This window comes from Pundamilia nyererei, unplaced genomic scaffold, assembly GCF_000239375.1.
Source record: "Pundamilia nyererei isolate P.nyererei 1_Seehausen unplaced genomic scaffold, PunNye1.0 scaffold00419, whole genome shotgun sequence".
In the NCBI taxonomy this organism is placed as follows: Eukaryota; Metazoa; Chordata; class Actinopteri; order Cichliformes; family Cichlidae; genus Pundamilia; species Pundamilia nyererei.
In genome coordinates this window covers 241,673-267,627 of record NW_005187820.1, presented here as the reverse complement: position 1 = coordinate 267,627, position 25,955 = coordinate 241,673, and the positions used below count along the sequence as shown (strand labels likewise).

The 25,955-nt window shown below is 47.0% G+C and overlaps 1 protein-coding gene across 3 annotated transcripts in view; it reads right to left on the bottom strand.

Annotated features, from left to right (window-relative positions):
• Window positions 1–1,119: 1,119 nt before the first annotated feature.
• Window positions 1,120–25,955, bottom strand: part of ptprbl (protein tyrosine phosphatase receptor type B, like) — a 30,027-nt gene continuing 5,191 nt past the window's right edge. For 2 of the 3 annotated variants that reach the window (XM_005753305.2, XM_005753306.2), the window contains exons 3-34: window positions 25,748–25,955; window positions 23,509–23,788; window positions 20,590–20,898; window positions 20,004–20,267; window positions 18,344–18,607; window positions 17,918–18,181; window positions 17,572–17,841; window positions 17,208–17,474; window positions 15,281–15,544; window positions 14,789–15,052; window positions 13,695–13,958; window positions 12,703–12,966; window positions 12,337–12,606; window positions 9,244–9,507; window positions 8,853–9,119; window positions 8,306–8,596; window positions 7,954–8,232; window positions 7,725–7,874; window positions 7,080–7,356; window positions 6,737–6,849; window positions 6,524–6,629; window positions 6,362–6,439; window positions 5,398–5,415; window positions 5,229–5,310; window positions 4,922–5,012; window positions 4,765–4,841; window positions 4,154–4,288; window positions 3,940–4,062; window positions 3,639–3,802; window positions 3,237–3,372; window positions 2,592–2,685; window positions 1,120–1,491 (exon numbers count right to left, since the gene is read on the bottom strand). The exon at window positions 25,748–25,955 ends at the window's right edge or, in 1 of these variants, runs on beyond it. In XM_005753305.2, coding sequence (XP_005753362.1) covers window positions 2,596–2,685; window positions 3,237–3,372; window positions 3,639–3,802; window positions 3,940–4,062; window positions 4,154–4,288; window positions 4,765–4,841; window positions 4,922–5,012; window positions 5,229–5,310; window positions 5,398–5,415; window positions 6,362–6,439; window positions 6,524–6,629; window positions 6,737–6,849; window positions 7,080–7,356; window positions 7,725–7,874; window positions 7,954–8,232; window positions 8,306–8,596; window positions 8,853–9,119; window positions 9,244–9,507; window positions 12,337–12,606; window positions 12,703–12,966; window positions 13,695–13,958; window positions 14,789–15,052; window positions 15,281–15,544; window positions 17,208–17,474; window positions 17,572–17,841; window positions 17,918–18,181; window positions 18,344–18,607; window positions 20,004–20,267; window positions 20,590–20,898; window positions 23,509–23,788; window positions 25,748–25,955 — 6,193 coding nt within the window. In that variant the 3' untranslated portion in view covers window positions 1,120–1,491; window positions 2,592–2,595. Of the gene's footprint in view, window positions 1,492–2,591; window positions 2,686–3,236; window positions 3,373–3,638; window positions 3,803–3,939; window positions 4,063–4,153; window positions 4,289–4,764; window positions 4,842–4,921; window positions 5,013–5,228; window positions 5,311–5,397; window positions 5,416–6,361; window positions 6,440–6,523; window positions 6,630–6,736; window positions 6,850–7,079; window positions 7,357–7,724; window positions 7,875–7,953; window positions 8,233–8,305; window positions 8,597–8,852; window positions 9,120–9,243; window positions 9,508–12,336; window positions 12,607–12,702; window positions 12,967–13,694; window positions 13,959–14,788; window positions 15,053–15,280; window positions 15,545–17,207; window positions 17,475–17,571; window positions 17,842–17,917; window positions 18,182–18,343; window positions 18,608–20,003; window positions 20,268–20,589; window positions 20,899–23,508; window positions 23,789–24,259; window positions 24,498–25,747 lie in introns of those variants that run through there. The other variant, XM_005753307.1, reaches the window with a different exon arrangement.

Here is a 25,955-nt window from a genome sequence, read left to right as displayed (position 1 = left end):
CTCATCCACCTGCTGGCCTCCACCACTTGCTAATGTTACTGAATCTGTGGAAGCACCGCCATAGCCACCACCAAACAACTGAGTTATTTTTACACACCAGCCAGCATCTGGCCAATCCACCACCTTTCATTGTTTATACCGTTACAAAAATAATAATAATAATAATAATAATTGGGCCACCGAGCAAATGCCTGGTATGCCGATGGCCAGTCCAGCTATGGTCGTGGCTTGCCAACCCTGGGCACGAAGCCTGGATCTGTAATAAAATGATCAGTGTGGCTGCTTTACCAGGTGTAGCAATTAAGTTTAACATCCAGGCATCCATTAAAAAGGAAAAGGATTTATGAAGTTTAACAGATTTAGAAGTTAGCAGGAAGTTTGCTCGCTAGTTTACACCTGAACATGATATAGCATGTTCTGACTGAGAGATTGATTATGATAGCAGAGCTATCAGAGTTACAAACTGCTTTCACCAGATAGCAACACAATTTCGATCCGCTCCTCACGTGTTAACCTCTTCAACATGTCAATGGCTGTGAACAAAGAGAAACTTGTAAATAACTCATGAAAGAATAAAGTTACGTTGAAACCAAGCACACCATTGGTTTTCTTGTGACATTACCAATAAGTTTGATGTGTCACATGGCCCTCTTCCTATTGAAAGAACAAAAGTTGTATCCAAGATGGCCGACTTCTAAATGGTCACCATGGTCACCGCCCATCTTGAGGCGTTTGCCCCTTTACATATACTGATGTGCCACAAACAGGACTTTAGTATCACCAACCATTCCCATGTTATTACGCTGTATCCATATAAATGGCCTACCCTGTATAACAAGATACAAAGCATGTTAAAAACACAACAGACTTATTAAACGCAGAGTAGTTTGGACCCGGAAGCAGGATTTATCAGATCATCAGTTAAAGACCGGATAGGATCTCCTTTAGGAAGCACTGAAGCAGGAGAGGAGACGATTTCGTCCCATAATTCATAGTGAAAAACATCTTTTGTTTTAGAAGCTTTATGTTCTTTTTTTTCTTGCGCTCAGAGTTCAGTTGTACTGAAATAATCCTGCTCAGATTATCATAGAGTTTCTGGATGAATAATTAGAGAGCTGATAATTTTGTGTTGTGTGTTTAATAAGCTGCTCACATACAGACGAGCACAGGTACACTTACAGGTACAAGCACAGGTAAACTTACAGGTATGAGCACCTGTGACAGAGATATAAACAGGACAACAGAAACTCAACCAAGAAACTGGAGCCAATATTCCAGCAAATCAAACACATAGGAGATGATACAACCAATAATCTATAGATAATCTATACAGAAAGACATCACACAGCTGAACATAAATTAAAACAAATTAAAGTTATAAACATTTCTCTGTGACATACGAACACTGTAGAAAAATATATGGACATGTCTCTCTGAAGAGCTCAGCAATGGCTCAGCAGTCAGTACAATCGTTACGGTCAGGGTCAGCGTCTGTGGAAAGGACCAATAACCCATCAATAAGCCGTCAGTAGCCTGTCAATAATCCTTCAATAATCTGTCAGTAACCTGTTAATAATCTGTCAATAAGCCATCAATAACCCATCAATAACCTGTCAATAATCGTCATAAAATGGCAACAACCTGTCAATAACCTATAAATAAGATGTCAATAACCCATCAATAATATGTCACTAGCCTGTCAATAACTTCTCAATAAGCCGTCATTAACCTGTCAATAACCTGTCAATGAGCTGTCAATAGCCTGTCAGTAACCTGTCAATAACTTCTCTATAAGCCATCAATAACCCATCTGTATCCTGTAAATAACCTGTCAATAACCCATCAATAATCTGTCATTAACCTGTCAATAACGGCTCAATAAGCCGTCAATAACTTCTCAATAACCCATAAATAACCCGTCAATAACCCATTAATAACCTGTCAATAATCGTCATAAAACGGCAACAACCTGTCAATAACCTATAAATAAGATGTCAATAACCCATCAATAATCTGTCACTAGCCTGTCAATAACTTCTCAATAAGCCGTCATTAACCTGTCAATAACCTGTCAATGAGCTGTCAATAGCCTGTCAATAAGCCGTCAATAACTTCTCAATAACCCATAAATAACCCGTCAATAACCTGTCATTAACCTGTCAATAACCTGATGTTAATCTGAGGCTCCACGTCTGTTAAATGGTAAACAGACTGGTTATAGTGCTTTTGTTCTCTGTCTGAGCACTCAAAGCGCTTTACACAGCTAATTCATTCACCCAATCACACCCATTCACACAGGCACTTCTTCTAAGTTTAAGTGCTGAGTATCTAACATTCACACACATTCACACTCCAATAAACGCATCGGAGAGCAACTTGGGGTTAGTATCTTGCCCAAGGATATTTGGCATGCAGACTGGAGCAGCCTGGGATTGAACCACCGACCTTCTGGTAAGTGGCTGATCTGCTCTGCCACCTGAGCTACAGCCACCCCGTAAAAAGGACCAATAATCTGTCAATAATGTGTTCATAATCTGAGGGTGGTAATCTGATATGTAGGATCAATAATATGAAGGTTATCAATGACTCACCGCCTCACATCCTGTACATTCCCTCCTGCTCGCTGCGTAGCTTCCTGGCTCTGAGAACGTCTCTGACACACTGATGCAGGTATGCATACTGCACCTGTGGAGAGGTGGCAGGTGAGTCACACCTGAGCTCAGATTACAAAATATCATTTTCAGTCTGACAGCAGAGATTATGGGATTATTACAGGAGTCTATCATTTCAGCCTGGGGGATTATTTTAGTCACCTGTGACTGAGTGCCTTCAGGTGTTTGTCAGGACCGGTTTTAGAAACACAGATTAGCCAGTCAGGACAAACTGAAAAAAACCCGTCTTGTAAACAGGAGATCTTGGGTTCCATTGATATATTTAATATTTACATTTGCTCAGCTCAGGAAAGCTCTCAGAGGACATCTCTGGACCATCTCATAGCATCAGACATGAAAACAAATTGAAGTATGTAAATAATAAGTCTGAACTCATTCAGGTTCTCAGCAGCAGTTTCAGTGCTGAAATCCCAAATGTGAAATTTCAGTCATCATACCAGATTAAACAATTTTCAAACTACAAATATGGCTGACACACAGAAAAGGAAGAGTCGATTAAAAGTGCAGAGATAGATGCCACATAACGGCATACAAACGTTTGCCCCCATGAAGCATTGGTCCTACCTCAGTCTGCACCATGTGGGATCGATGGAGTCGCAGGTCAAACACGGCGCTGTAGATATCCACCGTGTCTTTGGCGTCCAGTTGCTGCAGCACTCGATCCAGGACAATGAAAGTCCCCGTCCGGCCCACACCGGCGCTGACAAAAAGACCAAAGTCCAGTCAAAAAACACGTCGTATACTGACCACAGCTAATGAGCAGGATGGTCCACATTAGTCCACAAACACAAATTAGCGTGTTATACTGGTGAAAAACACAAGGGTTCTCAGACTATGAGGTTTCTGTTGGTTTAGCTATAATTACTTCTCATCTGACCATGTGATGCTTCACACAGTTTGAGATTCTAGGAATTCAGTGGTTCGTCACTCTGAAGAGGCTGATATTTTAAGGGCACAATGAGGTACCTGCAGTGGACTACAGTGGCTCCAGATCCCGAAGTCCTGTTGACGTAGTCTCGGACAGTACGGACAAACTGGATGAGGGACTGAGTGGTCTCTGGGACACCGTGGTCCGGCCACACCGTGTAGTGAAACTGACGAACCAGGCGGCTGAAGCCGAGCTGCTCCTCCTGCAACGCACAGTCACATTAAACTGAGGTGGGATCGTTTTCTTGTTTCTCAAGAATAAAACGAAACAAGCGTTCGAGCCGTCTTTCGCACTCAAACCGGTTCTGTAACAAAGATGACAGCTGTCAATGAAACGTACGCTGTAGATGTTAAACTCTCTGATCGTCCACTCAGGTAGAACCGATTCTGACAGCATCTGGACGATCAGGTCTCCGTAGTACAGAGGATCCTGATCGAACGGCCAGTAGTGATCACATTTCACCTGGATGGAGGAAGAGGAGGAAAACCTCACTGTTTCAGGCTGATGAGTTTGTGAAGATGGTTTCTGTAATCATTGCCTCTGTGCTACCCACCCTTCCTTTCTCCACACACTGAGTGACCATCACCACATTGTGGACATTCTGCTCCCAAACCATCTTCCAGAAGTCGTCTTTAGTTCCAGGCAGAGGACCCTGTGTGGCGATGTACTCCCGCCGGAAGCTGTTACCCTGAAAACAGAGAGCGTGAACCCCCCGAAATTCGGACAACCCCTGTGACTGACTTATAGGAGTCTATGAGAAAATGATGCTACTGCTCACACGCTCTCTAACCTCGGTAAACACTTTATCGTCTTTGTCTCAGGTTTCAGAGACCAGCTTCATCATCTCGTCTTCACCCATCCTGCTCTTAACTTCTAAATGAGTCTTTATCGAGATCAGTCTTTGCAATGGACTTCTTCACATCCAACCAAAATTAAACCCTGTCCTAACTAAGCCAGGTGTGTTTGTGTTGCAATCATTGTATGGTCACCAAAAAACACCGACTGGCAAGCTGCGAAATGAAGTAACGATGAAGGAGAAGCTATTAGGTGGCCCTACTCACCTGAGTAAAAACTAAGATGCACTGCATGTTTTTATGTTTTCACTCTTTACTGCACTTTGAATGAGTCTCCAGTGTGGTGCATGTCAAGTCTGTACTGACTTACTGGGATGTAACTGGCATTGATGTAGTCAGAGCAGGGGTCGTCATCAACGTAGGACAGCTTGACCCTCGTCGAGTCGTCTGAATACGAGAAAGGCAGTTAGACCCAGACCTTCTACAACCCGGTGATCTCTTATTGTGTCTGTGGGCTCTTGACTCACAGGGCAGGATGTTATTGTATCGGTTCTTTCCCCGGTTCTCCGGCAGCAGAGCCGAGTCCAGAGGCTGGTTACGACCGACGTCCTTCAGATCCTGATAGGGAGAAAATAAAAGCGATTCACAACACAAACAAAGGCCCACTCTGAACACTCTTAAACGTCAAAATAGTGAAAACAGACAGGATAAACCCTGGATCTAACATCCTTCACAATCCTCAATGTTGCCACAAGTTTTTTATTCTTGGGGGATGTGATATGCTGAAGCTGGGGTCTTTCAAAGAGGAACAAATTAGTTTTATTGATTGCTGACCTCATACTCCTCTGACATCAGGTAGTTGGAGTCAGCCTGTAGTTTGCTGTAGTGAGACTCAAAGTTCACAATCTTAATGGGACTGCAGGAGAAAAGAAAACATTTAAAACCAGAAAAATTCACAAAAGGTCAAAGATGAACCTGAAGCAGTGTGAACGGGATTACAGACCTGGAGATTCGACGGCTGCTGAGGAGCAAAAGGCAGGGAGAGAGAGAGAGAGAGACCTCAGAGTTTAAACCTAATGATGCATTTTCATCTGTACACACATGCAGTACTACATGCAGTACTACATGCAGTACTACATGCAGTACTACATGCATTAATCAGAACCTCCTCTGAAAGAAAAAACAAGCTGTCACAATGCAATCACATGTCTGCAGAAACAAAGGCAAAAAGTACTCTGACTGTAGTATCAGTTCAGTTCTGATGCTGCCTGTGATACCTTCAGCAGGTAAGGGAGCTGAAGGTGCTGCAGCACCCCCTGGTGGATTTTAGAGGACATGCATGTCCATCAGTGTATCATGCAGGTAAGGGAATTCCAGAAAGCTGATTCTGTTTATTCGGACATCTTCAGTGGGAGAAACGTTTCATCATCGTCCAGGTGACTTCTTCAATCTCAGCTGACTGCAGGTTTCAACCTTATGAACAGGACATTTGCACAGTGACTGAAACTATCGTCCTTCCAAAAGACCTGTGGAGACCATCTCTGAATCGAGGAGGGGGCCTAAGGGTCACCATCTTACAATGCTGTGAGACTCATGGCCATCGATCAATGATCACAGATCGGTGATCGTGACATTTTCCATATTAATGATCATAAACTGACCTCACAGCCCATTGGTCACCAGTGGTGCTAGACTCAGTCATTGTGCAGGTGCTTATAAGGTTGATACCTGCAGTCAGCTGGGACTAAAGAAGTCACCTGATGATAATGAAACATTTCTCCCACTGAAGACGTCCAGATGAACAGGATCAACTTTCTGGGTAAAAAACTCTAATGATTTTATTTCATATCAACGGTGGTGAGAGTTTGCACTCTTACTGTTTCATTTCAAATGTGTTGTATAGAGTGTTATGAAAGGTGAGTCACTGTGCAAACATCCCTGAACATTATTGATTATTGATTACTTACCCTCTGACACCCAGCTGGTTCCCCGCTGCTGCTCTCTCTCTCCTCATATTTATCCTGACCTCCAGCCTCTCTTCCTCACTGGTGGAAACACAGCAGCACCGTTTAACCTAAACAAAGATAAGCAGGTGTACCTTACAGACAGGTGCATCCTCTGATACTCACACTTTGCGAGTTCTGTGCCTGCAGACAAACAGAGCAGTGATTCCCACAATCACAGCAGCGAGGAAGAGTCCAGCACTTACACCTTCGATGACACCGCTCAGAGGCTCTGCAGGAGGAAACACAACTGTGATACTTTTCTGAATTTTTCACCTGCACCTGCTCGTCCCAGCTTGACCTCGGGTGTATTTTAATCGAGCTAAGGTTTGTTCTCACCAGCCTCAGTGATGATGGGCTGCGATAGGCAGGTGTCAGAGAACAGTGGAGACAAGACACTCAAGTCCTTTGCATCATCATCAAACAGCTGAGTGAAAGCTCGGACGCTGATCCTGGAGACAAACACAGATGCCCCTAAGGTTATTCACGCAACGCCTGACCTTAGAGGTAACGCTGGAGCAAAAAGTCTACAGGGCTGAAAGTTTCAGAGATGATAAGCTGGTTCTAACAAACCATTAAGGCTCCAGGTTTCTGGTCAGTCTACTGCCCTGGAGTGCTGCAGTTTGGAGGAAGTGGACACGGAGTCAAGTACCTGACATTCATGCAGAGGATTTTTCAGTACCTGTAGGCAGTCTTTGGCTTCAGGGGTCCATCACAGAAGTGGTTCAGCTCTCCACTAGACTCTGGGTCCTGGTCTGAGCCTCTGGCATCACAGGTGCCCCCTAGCAAGTCCATCCCAGTCCCCAAGGTGATGTTAAAGCTCTGGGTGGTGCTGTCAGGGCTCTCGGTGCATCGGCTGGGGAAATAGCTGGTCTGGTAGGACCTGATGGAGCTGTTGGAGCTGTAGTCCAGGTAGGAGGGCAGTGGGTGCTTCTGCTCCAGCTGCATTAGGCTAACATCTTCAAAAACAAACCAGAAGATTCAGGATTAGATTATTGCATCCTATTATCTGTCCATCCATTATTGTTTCAGTTATCCATCTATTCATTTGTGTATTATTAATGTCAACATGCACTCATTATTATTTCATCATCATCCATAATTCCATAATCCATCCCATTATCCATTATTTATCCCAAAAGAAGAGGTATGAGGGAATGGTGAAAAAAATGACAGAACACACAATTTAAGGCCGATACCACCAAGTGAAGTCAGGTGACCAGAACAACAGGAAGGAGATCCAAGAGGAGTTACTACAGATTCTTTTCAGGAGGATCATCCAATTAGAAGAATTCCAGTAAACTGGCCTTATGTGGATGCTGCTCACCTTCAGACTCAGTCACCACTACAGTGAAGTACTTAACAGCTCCATTAACGTCACTGAACCAGCTGCAGTTAAACTGGAAGGAGATGGAGGACTTGGTGACCACAGCAGACTGCTCACTGACCCGGGTACCGGAGGGGGGCACAGGAGGACCTTCAAGAGTCAACAGGAGGACAGCATGTTAAACACCCTCCGTCATGCTGAGGACATGTTAACTTCCACTCGCTCTTACGGTCAAGCATGGTGACCACGTTGTCCTGAGCCTCGTCGCTGGGCTTCCCACCAGACATGACCTTCACAGAGACTGTGTAGTGTTTGTGAGGCTCCAGCTCAGTGATGATGTAGCTGTTGGAGTCCTGCTCAGCGAGTCTGGAGTACATCAGTGTGTGGGAATCCTTGTGGAGACACTCGATGGTGTAGGAGTCATAATCAGTGTCCGGGGTTACCCAGGAGCAGGAGATGGAGGTGGAACTCTGAGGGCGACAGTGGAGGCTGTGGACTCTCTCTGGCTCTGTAGACGAAAGTAATGGAGTGAAACCACATGACAATTCACATCAGAATTGACATAAAGTGCTGCCACCTACTGGTGCGGATGCTTTTGCGGATAGGTGTGCTATAGGTAGGTGTGGCCCCAGGCTCTGTGGTCCCACTGACGGTGCGGAGGCTGAAGTTGTAGAGCCGTCCAGGGAACATCCCCCTCAGGATGCGGTTGCTGGACGTCCGGGTGTGGTACGGATTGATGATGGACAGCCGGTCCCGAGGAGTCCACTGCAGGTCAAAGTCATCATAGTCGGAGTCCACAGGGCCGCTCCATGTGATCTCCAGGGAGGTGTTGGTCACCCCCCTGAACAAGATGGAGGCAGGTGGTCTGGGAGCTGAGGAGGGACAGGATTTGTTGCTGATCAGAAACTATTCCGATTCGTGTGTCTCTGCTTAAAATTAGGATTTCTTCTGTTCTGCTCCTCGTGTTTCTAGACTTTATGTTTTAAAATGTCTCTTGTTACTTTATGTTGCGACTGTGTGCTGCACTGATAAAACTGGAAAAATGCCTTTTGCTAAACCACTGAAACTGCTGACTGAATATCAAGGAATACTGAGGTGATCTGAGCTCTAACAGAAGCTGCATCTTACCCGTCCGGCCCAGGGTGCTCGCCCTGTTGCTGAGCCCGCCGCTCTGGCTCAGCACCTCAGCTCGATACAGGCGACCCGCTACAAGGCCTGAGAAGATGAACCCTGTGGCCTCTGAGCCCAGCTGATGCATGGCCTGCTGAGAACCGTTGGGGTTGTAGAGATACAGCTGGTATCCACTTAAATCACCTCCACCATGCTCCCAGTTTACCCAAAGACTGTCAGACTGGTTTCCACTCTTAGCTTTCAGGAACGCTGCAGCTGACGGGACTGAAGAGAAACACGATCACTGATACAATCTGCAAATCCACTCTTCCGGTACAGAAGGCATAATATCCTTTACATTTTATTTCCAGTCAAGGACCGTGTACTCTGGAGGACCAGCTGGTCTCACCTGTTCTGGTGTAGATGGAGGTCTGGTTGGTCTGGTCTCCACTGTGGATCTGGATCAACATCTTGTAAGGAGCACCAGGTCTGAGGCCCTGAAAAGTACACTGCTGACTGTTGGACTGGACGCGCTTTTTCTCGTGCAGCTGGTCATTACGATCATACAGAAAAACTTCATACAGCTGAAAGTCTCCCTCTGGTGGCGACCAGTGGAAGGACAGGCTGGTGGTGGTGTTTGCAGTGACGGCCAGATTGGTGACCACCGCTGGGTCTACAGGAGAAGGGACGAGGGAAGCTTTTAACTTTCACTAAATTTCATCAATCATACTGTGTACTTGAGGAGAGAAATCAAGAGTTTCTCACACATCACTGTAAATCGATTTTAGGTCAAACCACCAGAACCTGGTGAGTTATTCATCTTCTTTCTCATTATTGTTCCAACTAAATAGTCTAAGGCAGCGGTGCCCAATCTTTTTTGCGCCACGGACCGGTTTATGCCCGACAATATTTTCACGGACCGACCTTTAAGGTGTCGCGGATAAATACAACAAAATAAAACTAGTACTGGTACCGAAAAAAAGAAGATTTATTCATAACACACGTGAAAAGACCCAGGAAAGCCGAGTAAACGATAAAAACGATAACAAAATAACGCTGAAAACCGATAAAAACCCTGAAAACCAAACATTTCACACCTGAGCCTCAACTCTCGCGGCCCGGTACCAAACGACTCATGGACCGGTACTGGTCCGAGGCCCGGGGGTTGGGGACCGCTGGTCTAAGGGGCTTGGAAAGAAAAGCGTCTGGACGTCTTTAAGTTGCTTGAAGACGTTTCACTTCTTATCCGAGAAGCTTCTTCAGTTCTAGAGTCAAATGGTGGAGAGTCCCAGATTTAAACCCTGTGGGAGTACCCCCCCCCCACCCCCAAAGGGGGACAAAGGACCCCCTGATGATCCTCTACCTGCTCACATGAGCCAAGGTGTGAAAACGGGTGTGGGTCACAATCAGCCAGGGTTTCGGGTGAGCTCATTGTGAAACCTGACCCCAACCCTGGTTTCCTGAGGTCAGATGGCCCAGGATGTGAGTGGGCGTTAAGGCGTCTGGGAAGGATCTAAAAACTGGATTATAGATGGCAGACAGTTTGTGTTGTAAACCACCGCCTCTGTTCAAGGATGGTCGCTCACAGTGGACATAAATGGCTTCTTTTACTCCTCTTTGAAACCATCTGTCCTCTCTGTCCAAAATGTGAACATTGGCATCCCCTGTGGAGGTGGCTCTTCTATGTTGTGCCATGCGCTTGTGAAGTGGCTGTTTGGTCTCTCCAATGTAGAGGTCTGAGCATTCCTCGCTGCACTGTACAGCATACACCACATTGTTAAGTTTGTGTTTTGGAGTTTTGTCAACTAAATACTTTCTCAAAATATTCTGACTTGTCTATAAAATGTACAGTGGGATGCAAAAGTTTGGGCAACCTTGTTAATAGTCATTATTTTCCTGTATAAATTGTTGGTTGGTACAATAAAAAACATCAGTTAAATATATCATATAGGAGACACACACAGTGATATTTGAGAAGTGAAATGAAGTTTATTGGATTTACAGAAAGTGTGCAATAATTGTTTAAACAAAATCAGGCAGGTGCATAAATTTGGGCACCGTTGGCATTTTATTGATTCCAAAACCTGTAGAACTAATTATTGGAACTCAAATTGGCTCGGTAAGCTCAGTGACCCCTGACCTACATACACAGGTGAATCCAATAATGAGAAAGAGTATTTAAGGGGGTCAATTGTAAGTTTCCCTCCTCTTTTAATATTCTCTGAGTAGCAACACTGGGGTCTCAAAACAACTCACAGATGACCTGAAGACAAAGATTGTTCACCATCATGGTTTAGGGGAAGGGCACAGAAAGCTGTCTCAGAGATGTAAGCCGTCTGTTCCCACAGTTAGGAACATATCGAGACAATGGAAGACCACAGGCTCAGTTCAAGTTAAGGCTCGAAGTAACAGACCAAGAAACATCTCGGATAGACAGAAGCGACGGTGAGAACAGTCAGAGTCGACCCACAGACCTGCACCAAAGACCTCCAACATCATCTTGCAGCAGATGGAGTCGCTGTGCATCGTTCAAACACTCGGTGCACTTTACACAAGGAGATGCTGTATGGCAGAGTGATGCAGAGGAAGCCTTTTCTCCACCCACAGCACAAACAGAGCCGCTAAAGCACATTTGGACAAACCAGCTTCATTCTGGAATAAGATGCTGTGGACTGATGAAACTAAAACTGAGTTATTTGGGGATAACAAGGGGCGTTATGCATGGAGGGAAAAGAACACAGCAAGAAAAACACCTGCTGCCTCCAGTAAAATATGGTGGTATGCTGTGGGGCTGTGTGGCCAGTGCAGGGACTGGGAATCTCGTCAAAGTTGATGGACACATGGATTCCACTCAGTATCAGCAGATTCTGGAGACCAATGTCCACGAATCAGTGACAAAGCTGAAGCTGCGCCGGGGCTGGATCTTTCAACCACCCGAGACACTGCTCAAAATCCACTAAAGCATTCATGCAGAGGAACAAGTACAACGTCCTGGAACGTTCATCTCAGCCCAGACCTGAATATTATTGAAAACCTGTGCTGTGAGTTAAAGAGAGCTGTCCATGCTCGGAAGCCATCAAACCTGAATGAACGAGAGATGTTTTGTAAAGAGGAATTGTCCAAAATACCTTTAACCACAATCCAGACTCTCACTGGAACCTACAGGAAGTGTTTAGAGGCTGGAATTTCTGCAAAAGGCGGATCTACTAAATATTGATTTCATTTCTTTTTTTGTGGATTCCAAATTTATGCACGTGCCTGATTTTGTTTAAACAATTATTGCACACTTTCTGTAAATCCAATAAACTTAATTTCACTTCTCAAATATCACTGTGTGTATCTCCTATGTGATTTATTTAACTGACACTTTTTATTGTAACAACCAACGATTTATACAGGAAAATAATGACTATTAACAAGGCTGCCCAAACTTTTGCATCCCACTGTATAAAACATCAGGTTTTCCTCCATCACATTCAAAGTGAGAAACAGGAAGTCTTACTTGTCCGAGCCTCAGTGCTGACCCCAACACTGTGGACCCCGCCGCTGGTGGTCTGGACCACCACTCGATACTTCTTTCCTGGTGTGAGGCCGTCAAACTGCTGCCAGGTGTGTCCAAAGTGCTGAGAGACGTTTCTCACCATGCTGCCTCTGTCGTCCAGAACTTGGAGGACATATCCATCAGCCACACCCAGAGCCTCCTGCCAGCTCACCTGGATACTACAGGTGGTGTGGTGGGAGTCCACCTGGAGCCCTGTCACTGCAGAGGGGACTGAGGAACACAGGGATGATGCAGAGCGCAGTAAGGACCAGCTAATCTGTACGACAGCATGGTGTATATTCACTGTACAGAGGTGTGTCCTCTAACCTGTGCGCCCTGTGACCGTGTTGTTGTTCACCAGGTCTCCACTCACAGACTGAACCATGATGGTGTACACCTGGCCGGGCTGCAGGGAGCCGAACGTCACCTCGTTCTGGTGCTTGAGGACGCTTCGGGTACTTAACTTTCGGCTTTCTCTGTACAGAAACACGGAGAATCCGTCTACATCGCCCGGACCAGGAGTCCAGCTCACCATCAGACTGCTGCTGTCTCCACTGTTGCTAATGTGGATGTTCTTCACTTTACTGGGAACTGAAAGATGACAAAGAGCTTTTGATCTACAGCATTTTTGCTCTTTACGTCAAGGTTTAATGATGATGGTAATAATGGTGGTAATAAGTCTTAGTGGTAATCTGGTTAATTGTAGCTACCTGCTGCTGCTGATTTAGATGTAGAGATACTGTTCCCAGAGCAACTGCTGAGAAACTGCAGCGCCACCAGGAGGCATTTAACTTCCCTGATATGTTGTGTACGTGAGTCTAAGGAGCTTGGAAAGAAAAGCGAGGGTCGTGTACCCCCTCCTCTGCCTAACCTCATGAGCCAACATGTGAAAACGGGTGTGGATTTGGGTTGAACCCATTGTGAGACCTTGCCCCACCCTATCATGTGATCAAATGACCCAAGGTGTGAGTCACCCACATCATGACCCTCTTAGGGACACTCACAATAGGGCTTAAAAATCTGGGACTCTCTTAGAATTGGAGAAGCTTCTCAGATGAAACATCTTCACTAATCTTAAAGAATTCCCAACGCTTTTCTTTCCAAGCTCCTTAGACTGACCTGGCTGACTGAGAAACTTCACAAACATCTTCACAGACATTGTCCACCTGACAGCAAAGTGCAGGACTCTACAAATAAGCCGTAACAGATTTTCAGGATGTTTTGTAAACTGTAAATTACCAAGATTTTCCTTTTTGAACATGGAGTGCTGGATTATGTGGTGTGATGTTTAGAGGCAGCAGACCTCTGTGACCTCTGACCTGTGCGACCCTCTATGTACCGGGCCTTCTGATTGGTGCCGCTGTACGTGGAAACTATGATCTTGTAAAGCCGCCCAGGTGTGAGTGATGACAGGACGCAATCCCTCACACCGCTGCCCAGAGTGATGGGAGGAAACACCTTCATGTCGCTGAACAGCAGCTGCACTTCGTAGTGATCCACGTCACCCGGAGCTGCCATCCACGTCACCCGCAGGTCCTCGGTGCCCCGCCCAGCCAGAGTCAGGGAACGCACTGCCGCCGGGACTGAAGGATGGACATGACATGACCCACAGTTAGTCTCCAGGAGCCTCAGAGAGCAGATTTGCTTTGTTTTGAATTTGAAATGAACAAGGACGTTGCTGCTGTTTAAGCATATCAAAACTCCTGCAGAGATACTGAGAGACAAGAACATCTGCTGATAAATGGCTGTATTTGTATAGCGCTTTGCTAGTCCCTAAGGACCCCAAAGCGCTTTACACATCCAGTCATCCACCCATTCACACACTGGTGATGGCAGCTACATTGTAGCCACAGCCACCCTGGGGCACACTGACAGAGGCGAGGCTGCCAGACACTGGCGCCACCGGGCCCTCTGACCACCAGTAGGCAACGGGTGAAGTGTCTTGCCCAAGGACACAACGACCGGGACATGTTTCTTTGTTCCTCCTGGTTCAGATCTGAAACTTGGTGCTTTATTCCCACATCTTATTGTGTTGTAACAAGCAAAACATATGAACGTGATATAAACAAGTATTCATGTATCCATCCATCCACCCATCATCCATCCACCCATCATCAAAAATGCCCAGTCCCCTACTGTTCTCGTGGGACACAGAGGTGTTTCAAGTCCAGCTGAGGGACATAGCATGTCTGGGGTCTCCTCCCAGATGGACCGAAACATCTCAGCTAGCGTCCCTCAAAGAGGAGGAGCAGCAGCAGATCTGGCAACAAATACAGTTTTTCTTTCCTTCTCACCGATCGATCTATCGCCTGCTGAGCTCGACTGCATCCTGACATGTATCATCTAGTTTACTCGCCGAATGATGCAGCATTCATGTTCCTAATGAGCCCGACTGAGGTCAAAGGTCACTCACAGGTGCTGCCATGGGTGGAGGCAATGGCTTCGTACTTTCCGCTCCACGTGGTCACTAGCACTGTGTAGAGTCTGCCGGGCACCAGGCCGGTGAACACACAGTTGTGCTCCGTCTTTGGAACTGTCTTGTTTTGCAGGAAGACGTTGTTGTGCTTGATGAACACCTGATACAGGTCGAAGTCTCCAGCAGCGTGACGCCAGTACACCTTCAGGTAGCTGTCCGAAGCATTGTGGGTCGCTGTGGGGCTCTGGACCTTCGACGGCTCTGATGGAGGATAATCAGACAAGACTGATGATACCGGAGTTTACGGTGTTTTGTGCAAAAAGGGTGCAGCAGGTACAGAGCCAGGTGTGTATAGACCTGGACAAGCACGTGTTGGTATCATTTTTGCTGTTTAACACTTACAAACTGAATGAATTGTTCTAAAGTGCCGACTTTACTGCAACATGGTTTAAAATTCTGACTGGTCGATGCTGTGAGTGCTGTACATACGTGTCCTCTCCTGGATGAACGTCTGATTTTTGTAGAGACCGCTGCAGGTAGTGATGGAGATGTTGTAGAGGCGTCCAGACACCAGCGAGTCGAAAACGCATGTCGGGGTCGACTTGGGCACGGTGAGGGTGTGAATGGTCCTCTCCCGGTCACTCAGGGTCACCAGGTATCTGTCCACCTCACCTACAGCCTGACTCCAAGACACGCTGAGGAAGTCCATGCGCCCGTTGTTGCTGACCCTGACATCGCTCACTGCCGCCGGCACTGAGGGGGTAGGAAGAGGGCGGAGTCAGAGTAAACACACAAGCACACTCGTTTTCGTACCTTAGATTACCCTAACCATAACCTAAGTGTGACACTAAAAGCACATTTTGAGTCTCAAAAACATCTTCAAACTCGTGGGGACGGCTGTTCCCACTGCTGGAGCATTAGAACAAAGACTGATAACACTGTCAGTTTAAGCCCAGTGAATAAAAATGAGTTTTTAACCTGGATTTAAAGACCACCACTGAGGTAGACTGCCTGATGTGAGGAGGAAGATCATCCCAAAGCTTCAGGGCCACAGTAGAGGACACTTGATCTCCTCTAAGTTTCAGCGTTAGGGCCTGAGAGCAACAGCTGCTCAGCTGAGTGAACGAGGGGGGACGTAGGGCAAATATACAGGCGCCAGAGCAGTTAAGGATTTAAAAACCAGTAAAAAAAAATTGAAATAGATCCTCAGTACAATTTTAAGCCAGTGTAAGGAGGCCAGAACCAGAGTAATATGCCCAAATGTTCTTTTACTAGTTAAAACCCGTGCTGCAGCGTTCTGCAGAGAGCCCTATTGAATGATGTGTTCTACCTCATTTTTATTCTTCTTCTAATTATATTTAAACTTTTTGACACCGCAGGGACTGCACTTTATATTTTTTGTACTTGTTACAACAACAGGTAAGATATTCTGTTCTGTTCAACAAAACCTGCACCTGTGGAGAACTCTGACAGGAGCACAGAGAGCATGCAGAGATCACACGGGGGGAGCACTGAATCATGATGCTGTGGTGTAGCAATGCTCTACCATGTCTGCACACTGTGAGCTCCAAACCCAGAAGCTTTAGAAAAACATCTCAGAGTAAAATTAAAACGCAGATGACCTCTCGCTCCTGATATCATCAAAGTGAGCGACTGATCCTTACACGGCGCCTCTCTTCTCCCAGAGGCGCCTCATTCACACCAGCACTCTCTTTTGTAACAACCACTCACACATTCATTCTCCGAGCCACCTGGATCAAAGCGGATGAGCATGTTTCCTGCTGTTTATTTTGATCCGTTTCAAAGATGAAATCGTGACTACTCTGCACGCTCTGTATGTTCTGTGATCTTCATAAAGTCCTCTGCAAGTTATACAACGGCTGCTGGCACTGGTGAAGAACAATGAAGCTCCGCCCTGATGGGAAGTCTCTCTGTCATCAGCGCTTCCTGAAAATTCCTCACAAATTCCTGCTTTTCACTAATATCCTGCTCTCAGTTCAACAAGCACACAAAGTAAGAATGTGTCTGAAATACACAGAGTCAATACATAATCAATGGTATTATTGATCTTATTATGATCAATTATACTATTATTACGTCACATATACACCTGTTTTTATTTCTGAAAGACTTGATGCGCATTAACTTCTGTCCAGTTATATGACTGATAAATGCTGTTAACAATTAGCAGTGTTAATGACAACACTGGCACAGTTTGTTTAGCTGGGTTATGTTTTAATTCCTCAGGTTAATTCAGGGTTACCAGAAATAAACGAGCTGTTCTCATTGCTGTCAGGTGTGACTCACTGGTACAGCCTTCATGCTGATAAATCTCCCACAGCGTGAGCACTTTGTTTAAGCTGCAGCTCGACTCCACCCTCGTGTTGTTCCTGAAACGACTGCTGGCGTTTCTTACCTGTGCGTCCCTCGGACACCGTCTGTCTGGAGATGTGTCCCACTCTGACCGTGGTCACCACCACGCGATACAGGGCGCCCGGTCTCAGGGCCTGGAAGCTGAGGCTGCTGATGTTGGCCATCACGCTCTCATTCTTGATGACGCTGCTGTCGTGAACCAGCAAGACTTGGTAGGAGTCCAGATATCCGGAGGCCGGTGCCCACCGCGCCTGCAGACTGTCGGTGCTGCCGAGGTTGGAGAGCCGCAGCCCACTGACCTGAGCCGGAGCTGAGGGGGTGGAGAAAGGAAACGCATTACAACAGGAACAACAATAATGCTTCATTGATACTACAATCGTGGCATCGTCATCGTCGCTGTGACGTACTGGTCCGTGCCGTCACAGAGGCGGAACTGCTCAGGTTGCCGCTGTTGGTTGTCACGGTAATGATGTACTGGCCCCCAGGCGTGATGCTGTTGAAAGTGCACTCTTTGGCCTCCCAGCCGAGGACTCTCTGATCTACAATGGTGGCAGCAGCGGTTGCCCACCTGAGGAGCACGGTGAAGCCGTCCCATTGTCCGGGCGGCCGACTCCACCGGACGCTCAGTGAGGTTTCGTCAGCCTGGCGTACGAGCAGCTGCTGCACGGGCCACGGCGCTGCAGAGAGGAAGGGGTAGGGTCAACAACACTGATACCGACTCATTTTGGAAGTTCAGACTTCAAGTGAACTGACCCAGCTGACTGCTGCAGCGTGCTGTGTTGCTCAGAACGCCACTGTGAACTGTGACCTCTGCACTGTAGAGTCGTCCGGGGACCAGGCTGAGGACGGAGAAGGCGTGCTGCCTGCTTGCCTTACTGACGGTCTCATTTGCCAGAACCACCGAGCCGTTCTTCAGGATGACGCTGTAGTTCTCCCAGTCGCCTCTGGGGGGCAGCCAGCGGAGCCACAGTGTTCGAGCATCAGCCGACATAGAGAGCGCTGACACCTGGTCAGGTACTGAAACAGCACAAGACAGACGGGGAAATTAAAAGCAATAAAAACAACACAGACCCCCCAGCAGAGGGCGTCTGAGTCTGTGGTCCAGCGTTCTCACCTCCACCTGACGCGACGGCATGTACCTGTAACTCCCTCTGTACCTGCTCTCTGAGCTGAACTCACCTGTCCTCGCTGTGCTCCTGCTCTCGGTGCTCTGACTGCCTGCTGAGGAACTGACTGACACCTCGTAGCTACGCCCAGGGGTCAGGCCCTCAAACTCCACTTGGGTGATGTTGGGGAGAAGGTGGCGTAGCTGAGTGTCGGATCCTGGAGCCCTCAGGGTCACCAGGTAGGATTCCACCCCTCCTTTAGGTGGGAGCCAGGAGGCCCGCAGGTGGTCTGAGCTGCCGTTGTTTTCGAGGACGAGACGTGACACTTGTGCTGGGGCTGAAGAAAAGGAGGAGGACCCACGTTAGACTCATGTTTGTACAGTTTTCTCCTCTTCTTCCTGTTTCACCTGAACTTTACCAGCTGTCTCATGTGTTCACCTGGAAACAGCAGCAGTGTTTCAATACAATGATTAATGGGCGTTTATGTAATGTGGTGTGGGTGGAGAGTCTGTGCCACGTGTGAACAGATTTACTGAAGCGATGAAGAGGCTGGGTGAGGTGAGCAGCTGTAGACAGAGAAAGGGCGTGAGGGAGAAAGGTCTGAAATATCCCGGAAATGCCGCTGCTGCTGGAAAGAAAAACAGAGCCGCAGGACGACGAAGATCCAGTTTTTATCTTCACGCCGAAACTCGAACGCTCAGAGGAATGAAGACAACTTCATTAACTTCATGCTGACAGAAATATTTGAAACTATTTTACAGGCTAACAACGCCGAGGTAAAGTCTATCGGTTGCAAATCTCACAGCTGGTCGGCTGTCCGACAAACACGTGACTCGTTTAAGATGACACAGCAGGACGCAGCCTCGCTGAGTGGATTCACTGCCACTTCAACGCATTAAAGTCTGAACCAGAAAAACAGATGACCGAGGTCACGTTGTGGACTGTAAACAACAAAGATATTTAACGACGCTGTTAAACTCTGCGGAATAAGAAATAAAACGCAGCGATGTTCACATTGTAGATGCCTCCACAGATATTTGGGACTCAAACCCGATGCTGCAAAGTGTGGGTGGGGTTAGGGTCAGCAATGATGACCTCAGACGGTTAATTCTGATTGGTCAGTCGTGAACTCTGAAAAGACGTCATTTTACGTCCATGTCTGGTTGAAAGGTTGAGAAACAGACGAAAGGTTGTCTCCTCAAGCTCATTTTAGCCGTGACTTCCTGTATCCCTGCTGCAGCTTCCTGCTGATTGGAGCTCTGAAGACATCGTAGCTCACATCTGTCTGCGGGTGTTGTTTTACTAACACGTGCTTGTCGGGTCTCTCCAGGTGAACGCCTTTTGCTCCCTGCTGATGATCGGAGGAGTTTGTGGAGGTGTTCTGGGGATAACCACACTCAGATGTAGGTGAGCTTTGAGCTCAGTGTTTTTAATGCAGGTTATTTGTATTTCCCAGTTTATGGGTATTTGTAGATGGCATGGTGAAGTAGAATCTGTTCTGCAGATGAGTCCCTGACCTGAAATCCGCTAACTCCATATCTTTGTTTCATCGTCTACAGCATCAAACCGCTTTTTAAGGTGCAGGAAGAAAGTGGATGAAGGTTCAGAGACCTGGACATGAGGGCGAATCTCTAAATTTACAGTTCACACGTCCATCGAGTGTTTTGGTATTTTAGAAACACTCATGTACTCAGATTACTTCAGATTCAAACACGGGTCAGTGCTTTCGCTACCTGTGACGGATGCTGTCGAGGCGGAGCTCTGAAGGCCGACTGCTTCTGTTACCACGGTGATGGTGTACGGGGTCCCTGGGTGCAGACCATCCAGCTCTGCCGAGGTGCTGCTGTTCTTCAGAGTGATGTTCTTCAGCAGAACACCAGCCCGATCCCTCAGCAGAACCCTGAGGTTCTCCGTGCGACCCGAGCCGATCCACCAAGTCACCCCGAGGCTGTGTGAGGAAGAGGACGCCACCTGCAGGCCGTCCACTGAGGAGGGAGCTGAGGCAGGGAGAGAGGGGTGGTGGAGAGATCAGAGGGTATTGACACCACTGTGATGGTCACTGTTTTTCTTTTTAAACCACTTTCACGCTGAATGAGTTGCTCTGGAACTGTTTTAGTTTTATTCCTTTTTAAAGCTCTATGTTTTTATTATTATTGATCATGTGATAAGCTCTCAGCCAGTCAGGTGCATTCTAATCATGTTCCAGAGCAACATATCCCTCTGAGTGTAAGAATTTCATTGCTGGTAGTGATGTGCTGTTGCTACCTGTACAATAATAAAACTTGAACGTGAGAAGATTCTGCAGGTGTTGTAGCTCACCTGTAGCTGTCATTGCGTGGACAGGTGAGGCGCTCTTGTTCCCAGCTGAAGCTACCACACTGACTTTGTACAGAGTCCCGGGAATCAGGGAGGTGAACCCGGTTTGGGAGGCTGCAGAGCCCTTGATTCTGGTCCTGCGCCGGAATCCGGAGCTCGTGTCCTCCAGAGTCACATCGTACCAGTCCACACGACCGGTAGACTGAGTCCAGGACACCGTCAGAGCCGAGCTGCTTAGAACCATAAACAGGCTTTTATGATGAGGTTGAGCTGGGTCCAGCTGGAGGTCCAGATGAGCTGGGCCAACTGGGTCTGAAACAGGAGAGGACACTCAGTGTATACCCACACTGAAAACAGGACATTTTATTTTGAAATGACATTTTACAGCGCTTTTGTTTTCCATTAATTAATATTTGGATAATCAAAGTTTTTTAAAACTAAGACACTGAACTGTAGCAGCAGATTTCAGGGGGTTTGGTTTGGTTCTGGTGTATCTGTTGCTGTTCATTCAGAAACACTTTAGATTGGATCAGGCTGTGGCTCCTGCTTGGAGAAAGGTCTAGGCTGAGTTTAGGGACAGGCTGGGATTAAGGTTAGGGTTGGAGGTAGTGTTTGGATTGGGGTTGGGTTTCTGGTACAGACTGCGGTGGGCACTGAGATTTGGGTTGAGTTCAAAGGAGTACAAGTTTGGATTGCGGGTTGAAGACCATGGAAGGGGACAGGTTTATGGTGGGTTTGGGGACAGATTTGGAGTTTGAGTTGGACTGGGAGGTTATGGTCGAGGATCATGGGTGGGGTTGTGGTTTGGATTAGTTGCAGAAAAAAGACGCAAAGGAAAAAGAAGAAGGAGCAAAAGAACATCGAAAACAACACGTGAATTGGCGATTAGTGCAGCTGTCACAACTGCTCTGGTAGAGTCGGCTAGGGAAGACTGTGCGTTTCAGAGGGATGACCAAGAGATGGTAAATGATTTCCCAAAGCCAACACTACTATCCTGTAAACCAGAGGAGGAAAGACTTCCAATTTAGAGAAGCAGCTAAAACATCTGCATCCAGGTGGGTCTGAGTTTCAGTTTAGTCGTCAGCACCGCTGAGCATCAGCTTTGTTCCATAGTGTGCAGTCTGTTGGTGACCGCCCTACATGTAGCATGACCTGCCACCATGTTAGTGGTTTAATACGCCTTTTTAATGACCGGGTTTATATTTATGTTTTGGCATCTAGAATTGTGAACTTCTACTGGCTTTGGTGAATTCCCCATGTGGTTGGTGGTCGTGGGCGCAGTGATTCTTACACTGTGCTGCTGCAGAGGCCCACACGCTTGTTCGAGCAGCTAAAAGAATGAGAGCGTTTTCACGGAGGCAGCATGAGTCCACACAGGAAACTGAAAAAAATAGGCTGGGTGGGACAGGATGATGAGGACAACCCCCCCGGTCCTGAACTCTGGCCTGTTCTTCGTGATGGCTTCCTGTTTGAGCAGACTTCCCTGCTTGCTGTTGGAAGGCTGGCAACACCCCAAGGACAAAATGTCCGACCCACACAGCACGAGCTGCGAAGCTCCAGAAACGTCAACAGACTTGTAAAGATCCAAATGATTCTGTGACTTTTACGAGACGACTGGACCGAGGCACAGCAAGCAACGCCTGACTCCACCTTACCCTGAACAGTGGTCTTCAAACTGCAGCAGAGGAAACGTGTCCATGTGATTCACGGCCAGCCTTCAGTCTGACAGTCACCGTCCTGATGTGAACGTATTAATTGGGACGAAAGTGAACAGAGCAGGAACATTTTCAATGTTGAGAGAAAACCAGAGAAGCTCGGAGGCAGCTGCTCGTTCCAGAAAGTTCCTGATAAACACAGAAACACTCTCTAACAATGGTCTTCATCTCATCTTGAGTGTTTGTTTCCAGAAACATCCCCTCCTCACCCTCCTCACCCTCCTCTGCTCTCAGCCACTTCCTTCGTTTGTTTGCAGCAGGTCCTGGATCAGTTCAGTGATGGGGGGAGGTCAGGGTTTGGGTTAGTTTAGGCATGTTTTTGGAAAACACTTGTAATCATTAAAGCAAAGCATTAATCGGCCTCATTTACCAACAGTGCACAGATGCCGGTCCATCGTAAGGAAGCACACGTCTTTGAAACGACTGCTAATAATTATTATTGCCTTTTAGACTCTAATTAAAGTTTTCCAAAACATTATAAGCACCGAAATGCTTCTTCTTCTCACAGATCACGTCCTCCTCGTCTCCACGTTTTCTTCTTGTCTGCTTCTCGTTTCACTCCAAACATTGTGGAGCCACAGTCGCTGTTTGAGGGGAAACAATATTCAGCAGCCCGTTATTTCAGCCTGATTTATTTATCTCTCTGTTATTTAAAACAGTCATCACTCCCATGGAAAGCGGTCCCTGATCTGGATTCTTCCTTGGAGTTAGGAAAGTGTTTTAAAGGTTTCTGCAGCCGGACGTTCTCCTTCTTTCTTGGCTTAGCAGTGCAGGTTTCTCTCTTACATCGTTGCAGCGCTCTTCAACTTCACCTGGCCGTACGCAGGCAGTGGGCACAGTCTGATTTACTAACATGTTTCCCTAAATCTGATGGTGATTTTTTTGTTTTCATGCACGTGTTAGTAAAGCAGGTCCAGAGATATTGAATCTTGGAAGTTACAAGTTTGAATATTTTAACCGTATTATTTTTAGAAATGTTGATTTTATTGCTTGAAGTTTAAAAACCTGGCGCGCTCTAAAACATAATATGATCAATAATCAATAATGGCAGGAGGTTTATCGATGATGGGGAGCACACGTACACGGGTGTCATGAGAAAGGGGCGGAGCTTGTTCTAAGTAATGTGACGGTAAAGTTAAAATAGCTACACAGAGCACTCAGGTGCTAACTTCTGAACTGCAGCTTCACTCTTCAGGTGCGCTCCTACCTGTCTGAACTGTCCCGTGGCTAATCTCGCCATCCTTCCTGGAAACCGCTGTCAGCTGATACACTGTCCCGGGTTGCAGTCCCGTTATATTACAGATGGTGGCGCTGCTGGTCTCTCCATCAGACTTGCAGTGGGCAGGACTGGACCATGAGTCCAGAATGCAGAACAGACTGAAGTTACAGGACAGACCGGCGGACGTTACCTGCACCGCGATGGAGTCTGAGCTGGAGCTGATCTCCTTCAGGTCTGCGGAGCATCGGGGACCCTCTGAGGTCTGGACCTGCATCAGGAGGTCACAGAGAGAAGGGTCAGGGTCAAATGGTGTTTGTGAAACTCAAAGGCCTGGTGTCTGATGTCTTTTTTACACAAATGGCCTTCGCAATGCAAATGCAGAGGAGGTTGTCTCCTCCTGGGATCAAACCAAAGGGTTCATACTCGTGACACGAGTGTTTAAATGCCTGCACAGAGGTAAAAAGTTCCTCTATTAACATCGCACTCTCAGAAAATAAGGCACTTTATTGTTTCTGTAGTGCTTACACTCTCTAAGAAATGAAAAGAGTACGAGTGAGGGCCCAAAGCACTCTGTTGTGTATTTCCCCTGAGCCTGATTCTGTTGGAGGGTTCTTCCTGTCTAAAAGGAGTTCTTCCTTCCCACTGTCACCACAGACCATTGTCAGGTTGCCTCCGTATTACTTATTGGTCTTTGGCTTACAACAGAAAGCGGATGTAGATAAATGATCCGGTAACTCACCGTCTTTGCGCCCCAAACGAATCCAAGAATCAAACATGTAGCGGCACATCTGAGCATCCCTGATTTAAATCTGACCGCTCGGTAAGAAACACGCTTCCTCTGACACACTGACAGTTACAGACATCTTTCAGCTGAAGTACTTTGGTCCAGAGAGGAGCTGGAGGTTTCCTCCATCAGCTCCAGAGGCTGAAATGATCTGGAACTTCTTTCTCCTGCATCCCGGACCCGTGTGACTCTTTTCTCTCTGGGTCCATTGATCTTTAAACTTTCCCTCAGCGAGCAGAGGCACGTTCTGCACACCCCGCCCTGCTTTCCTTCCTGCCCGCCTCGGACTTTCTCCATAACCTTTAGCATCAAACTGAGCTCCATCGCTACCATCAGAGTGGGCTATTGTTGGGGTTGAGTTATCCAATCAGGAAACAGCCTCACACCAGAGGCTCGCTCTATTTATGTATGAGCAGCATCAAAGTCTGCTTTATGTTGCACGCACACCGTTTCTTCATCTTCATCACTGCAAAATCAGACCTTAAACCACACACAGAGGCTGCACCTCCTCTTTATTTCCACCACTGATTAAGTCATTCATTAGTCTATGCTTCTTCATCGCCTCTGATAAAATGTGTCTGAACTGCTTGATCAAAGGAGCTTGCAAAGAAAAGCGTTTGGACTTCTTTAAGTTGCTTGAAGACGTTTCACCTCTCATCCGAGAAGCTTCTTCAGTTCTAAGGTCAAATGGTGGAGAGTCCCAGATATAAACCTAGTGGGAGTTTCCCCCCACAGGGGACAAAAGGACCCCTGATGATCCTCTAATCGCCTGAGCCAAGGTGTGAAACTGGGTGTGGGTCCCAATCAGCCAGCCAAAACTCTGGCTGATTCACTCTAGTGATGGACGGAGTCGCTCAGTGAGCGGTAAACAGGAAACACACTTTGAGGTTACTCATACACGATCTTCATTTCAACACGGAAGTCGTGTTCTGAGACTCGACCTCTTGACTACATTTGACTTTGATTTTCAGAATAAAAAAGAGTCTGGAGAGCTTTACCAGGTCAACATGGTAGAGTAAAATAATACTATTAATACTGTGTTTCCATAGTAACACAGGAGTGTGATCGTCTTTTCATACACTCAGTATGTACTGGCTTTGAGCTCTCAATTTGCTCTCCACCAGCTCCACAGACCCAACCATCTGCTTCAGCTGGAAGCAACGCTCCCACGGAGCACCAAAACCACACCAGTCACAGGAAACCAAACCTCTGCCAACATCTGGCAGGTTTCCCACTGATCTTCTTCATACAAGTAGCTTGCAGTCAAAGATCAAAATCAAGGAGAATAAAACTGATCTGGAGTTAACCGGCGTGAACTACCGCCAAACACAACACAACATCCTGAACACGTCTAAACACCATTTTAATCAGGTATGAAGACAGGCGTGCTCGCATGTTGAAGTCCTCTAAAATAACAGCATCAAACAGAGGTGGGGTACTCACAGGTGTGGTGGAGGTGACTCTGGACGTAGTAGTGTGAAGCATGCTTGTTGCTGGAGCGCGGGTGCTTGTTGCTGTGGGGCTGGTAGTGGTGGTTGCCGTGGTTTTGGTGGTTGTAGCAGGAGATGCTGTTGCAGTCGTAGGTGGGGTGGTTGTAGCGGGAGATGCTGTTGCGGTCGTAGGTGGGGTGGTTGTAGCGGGAGATGCTGTT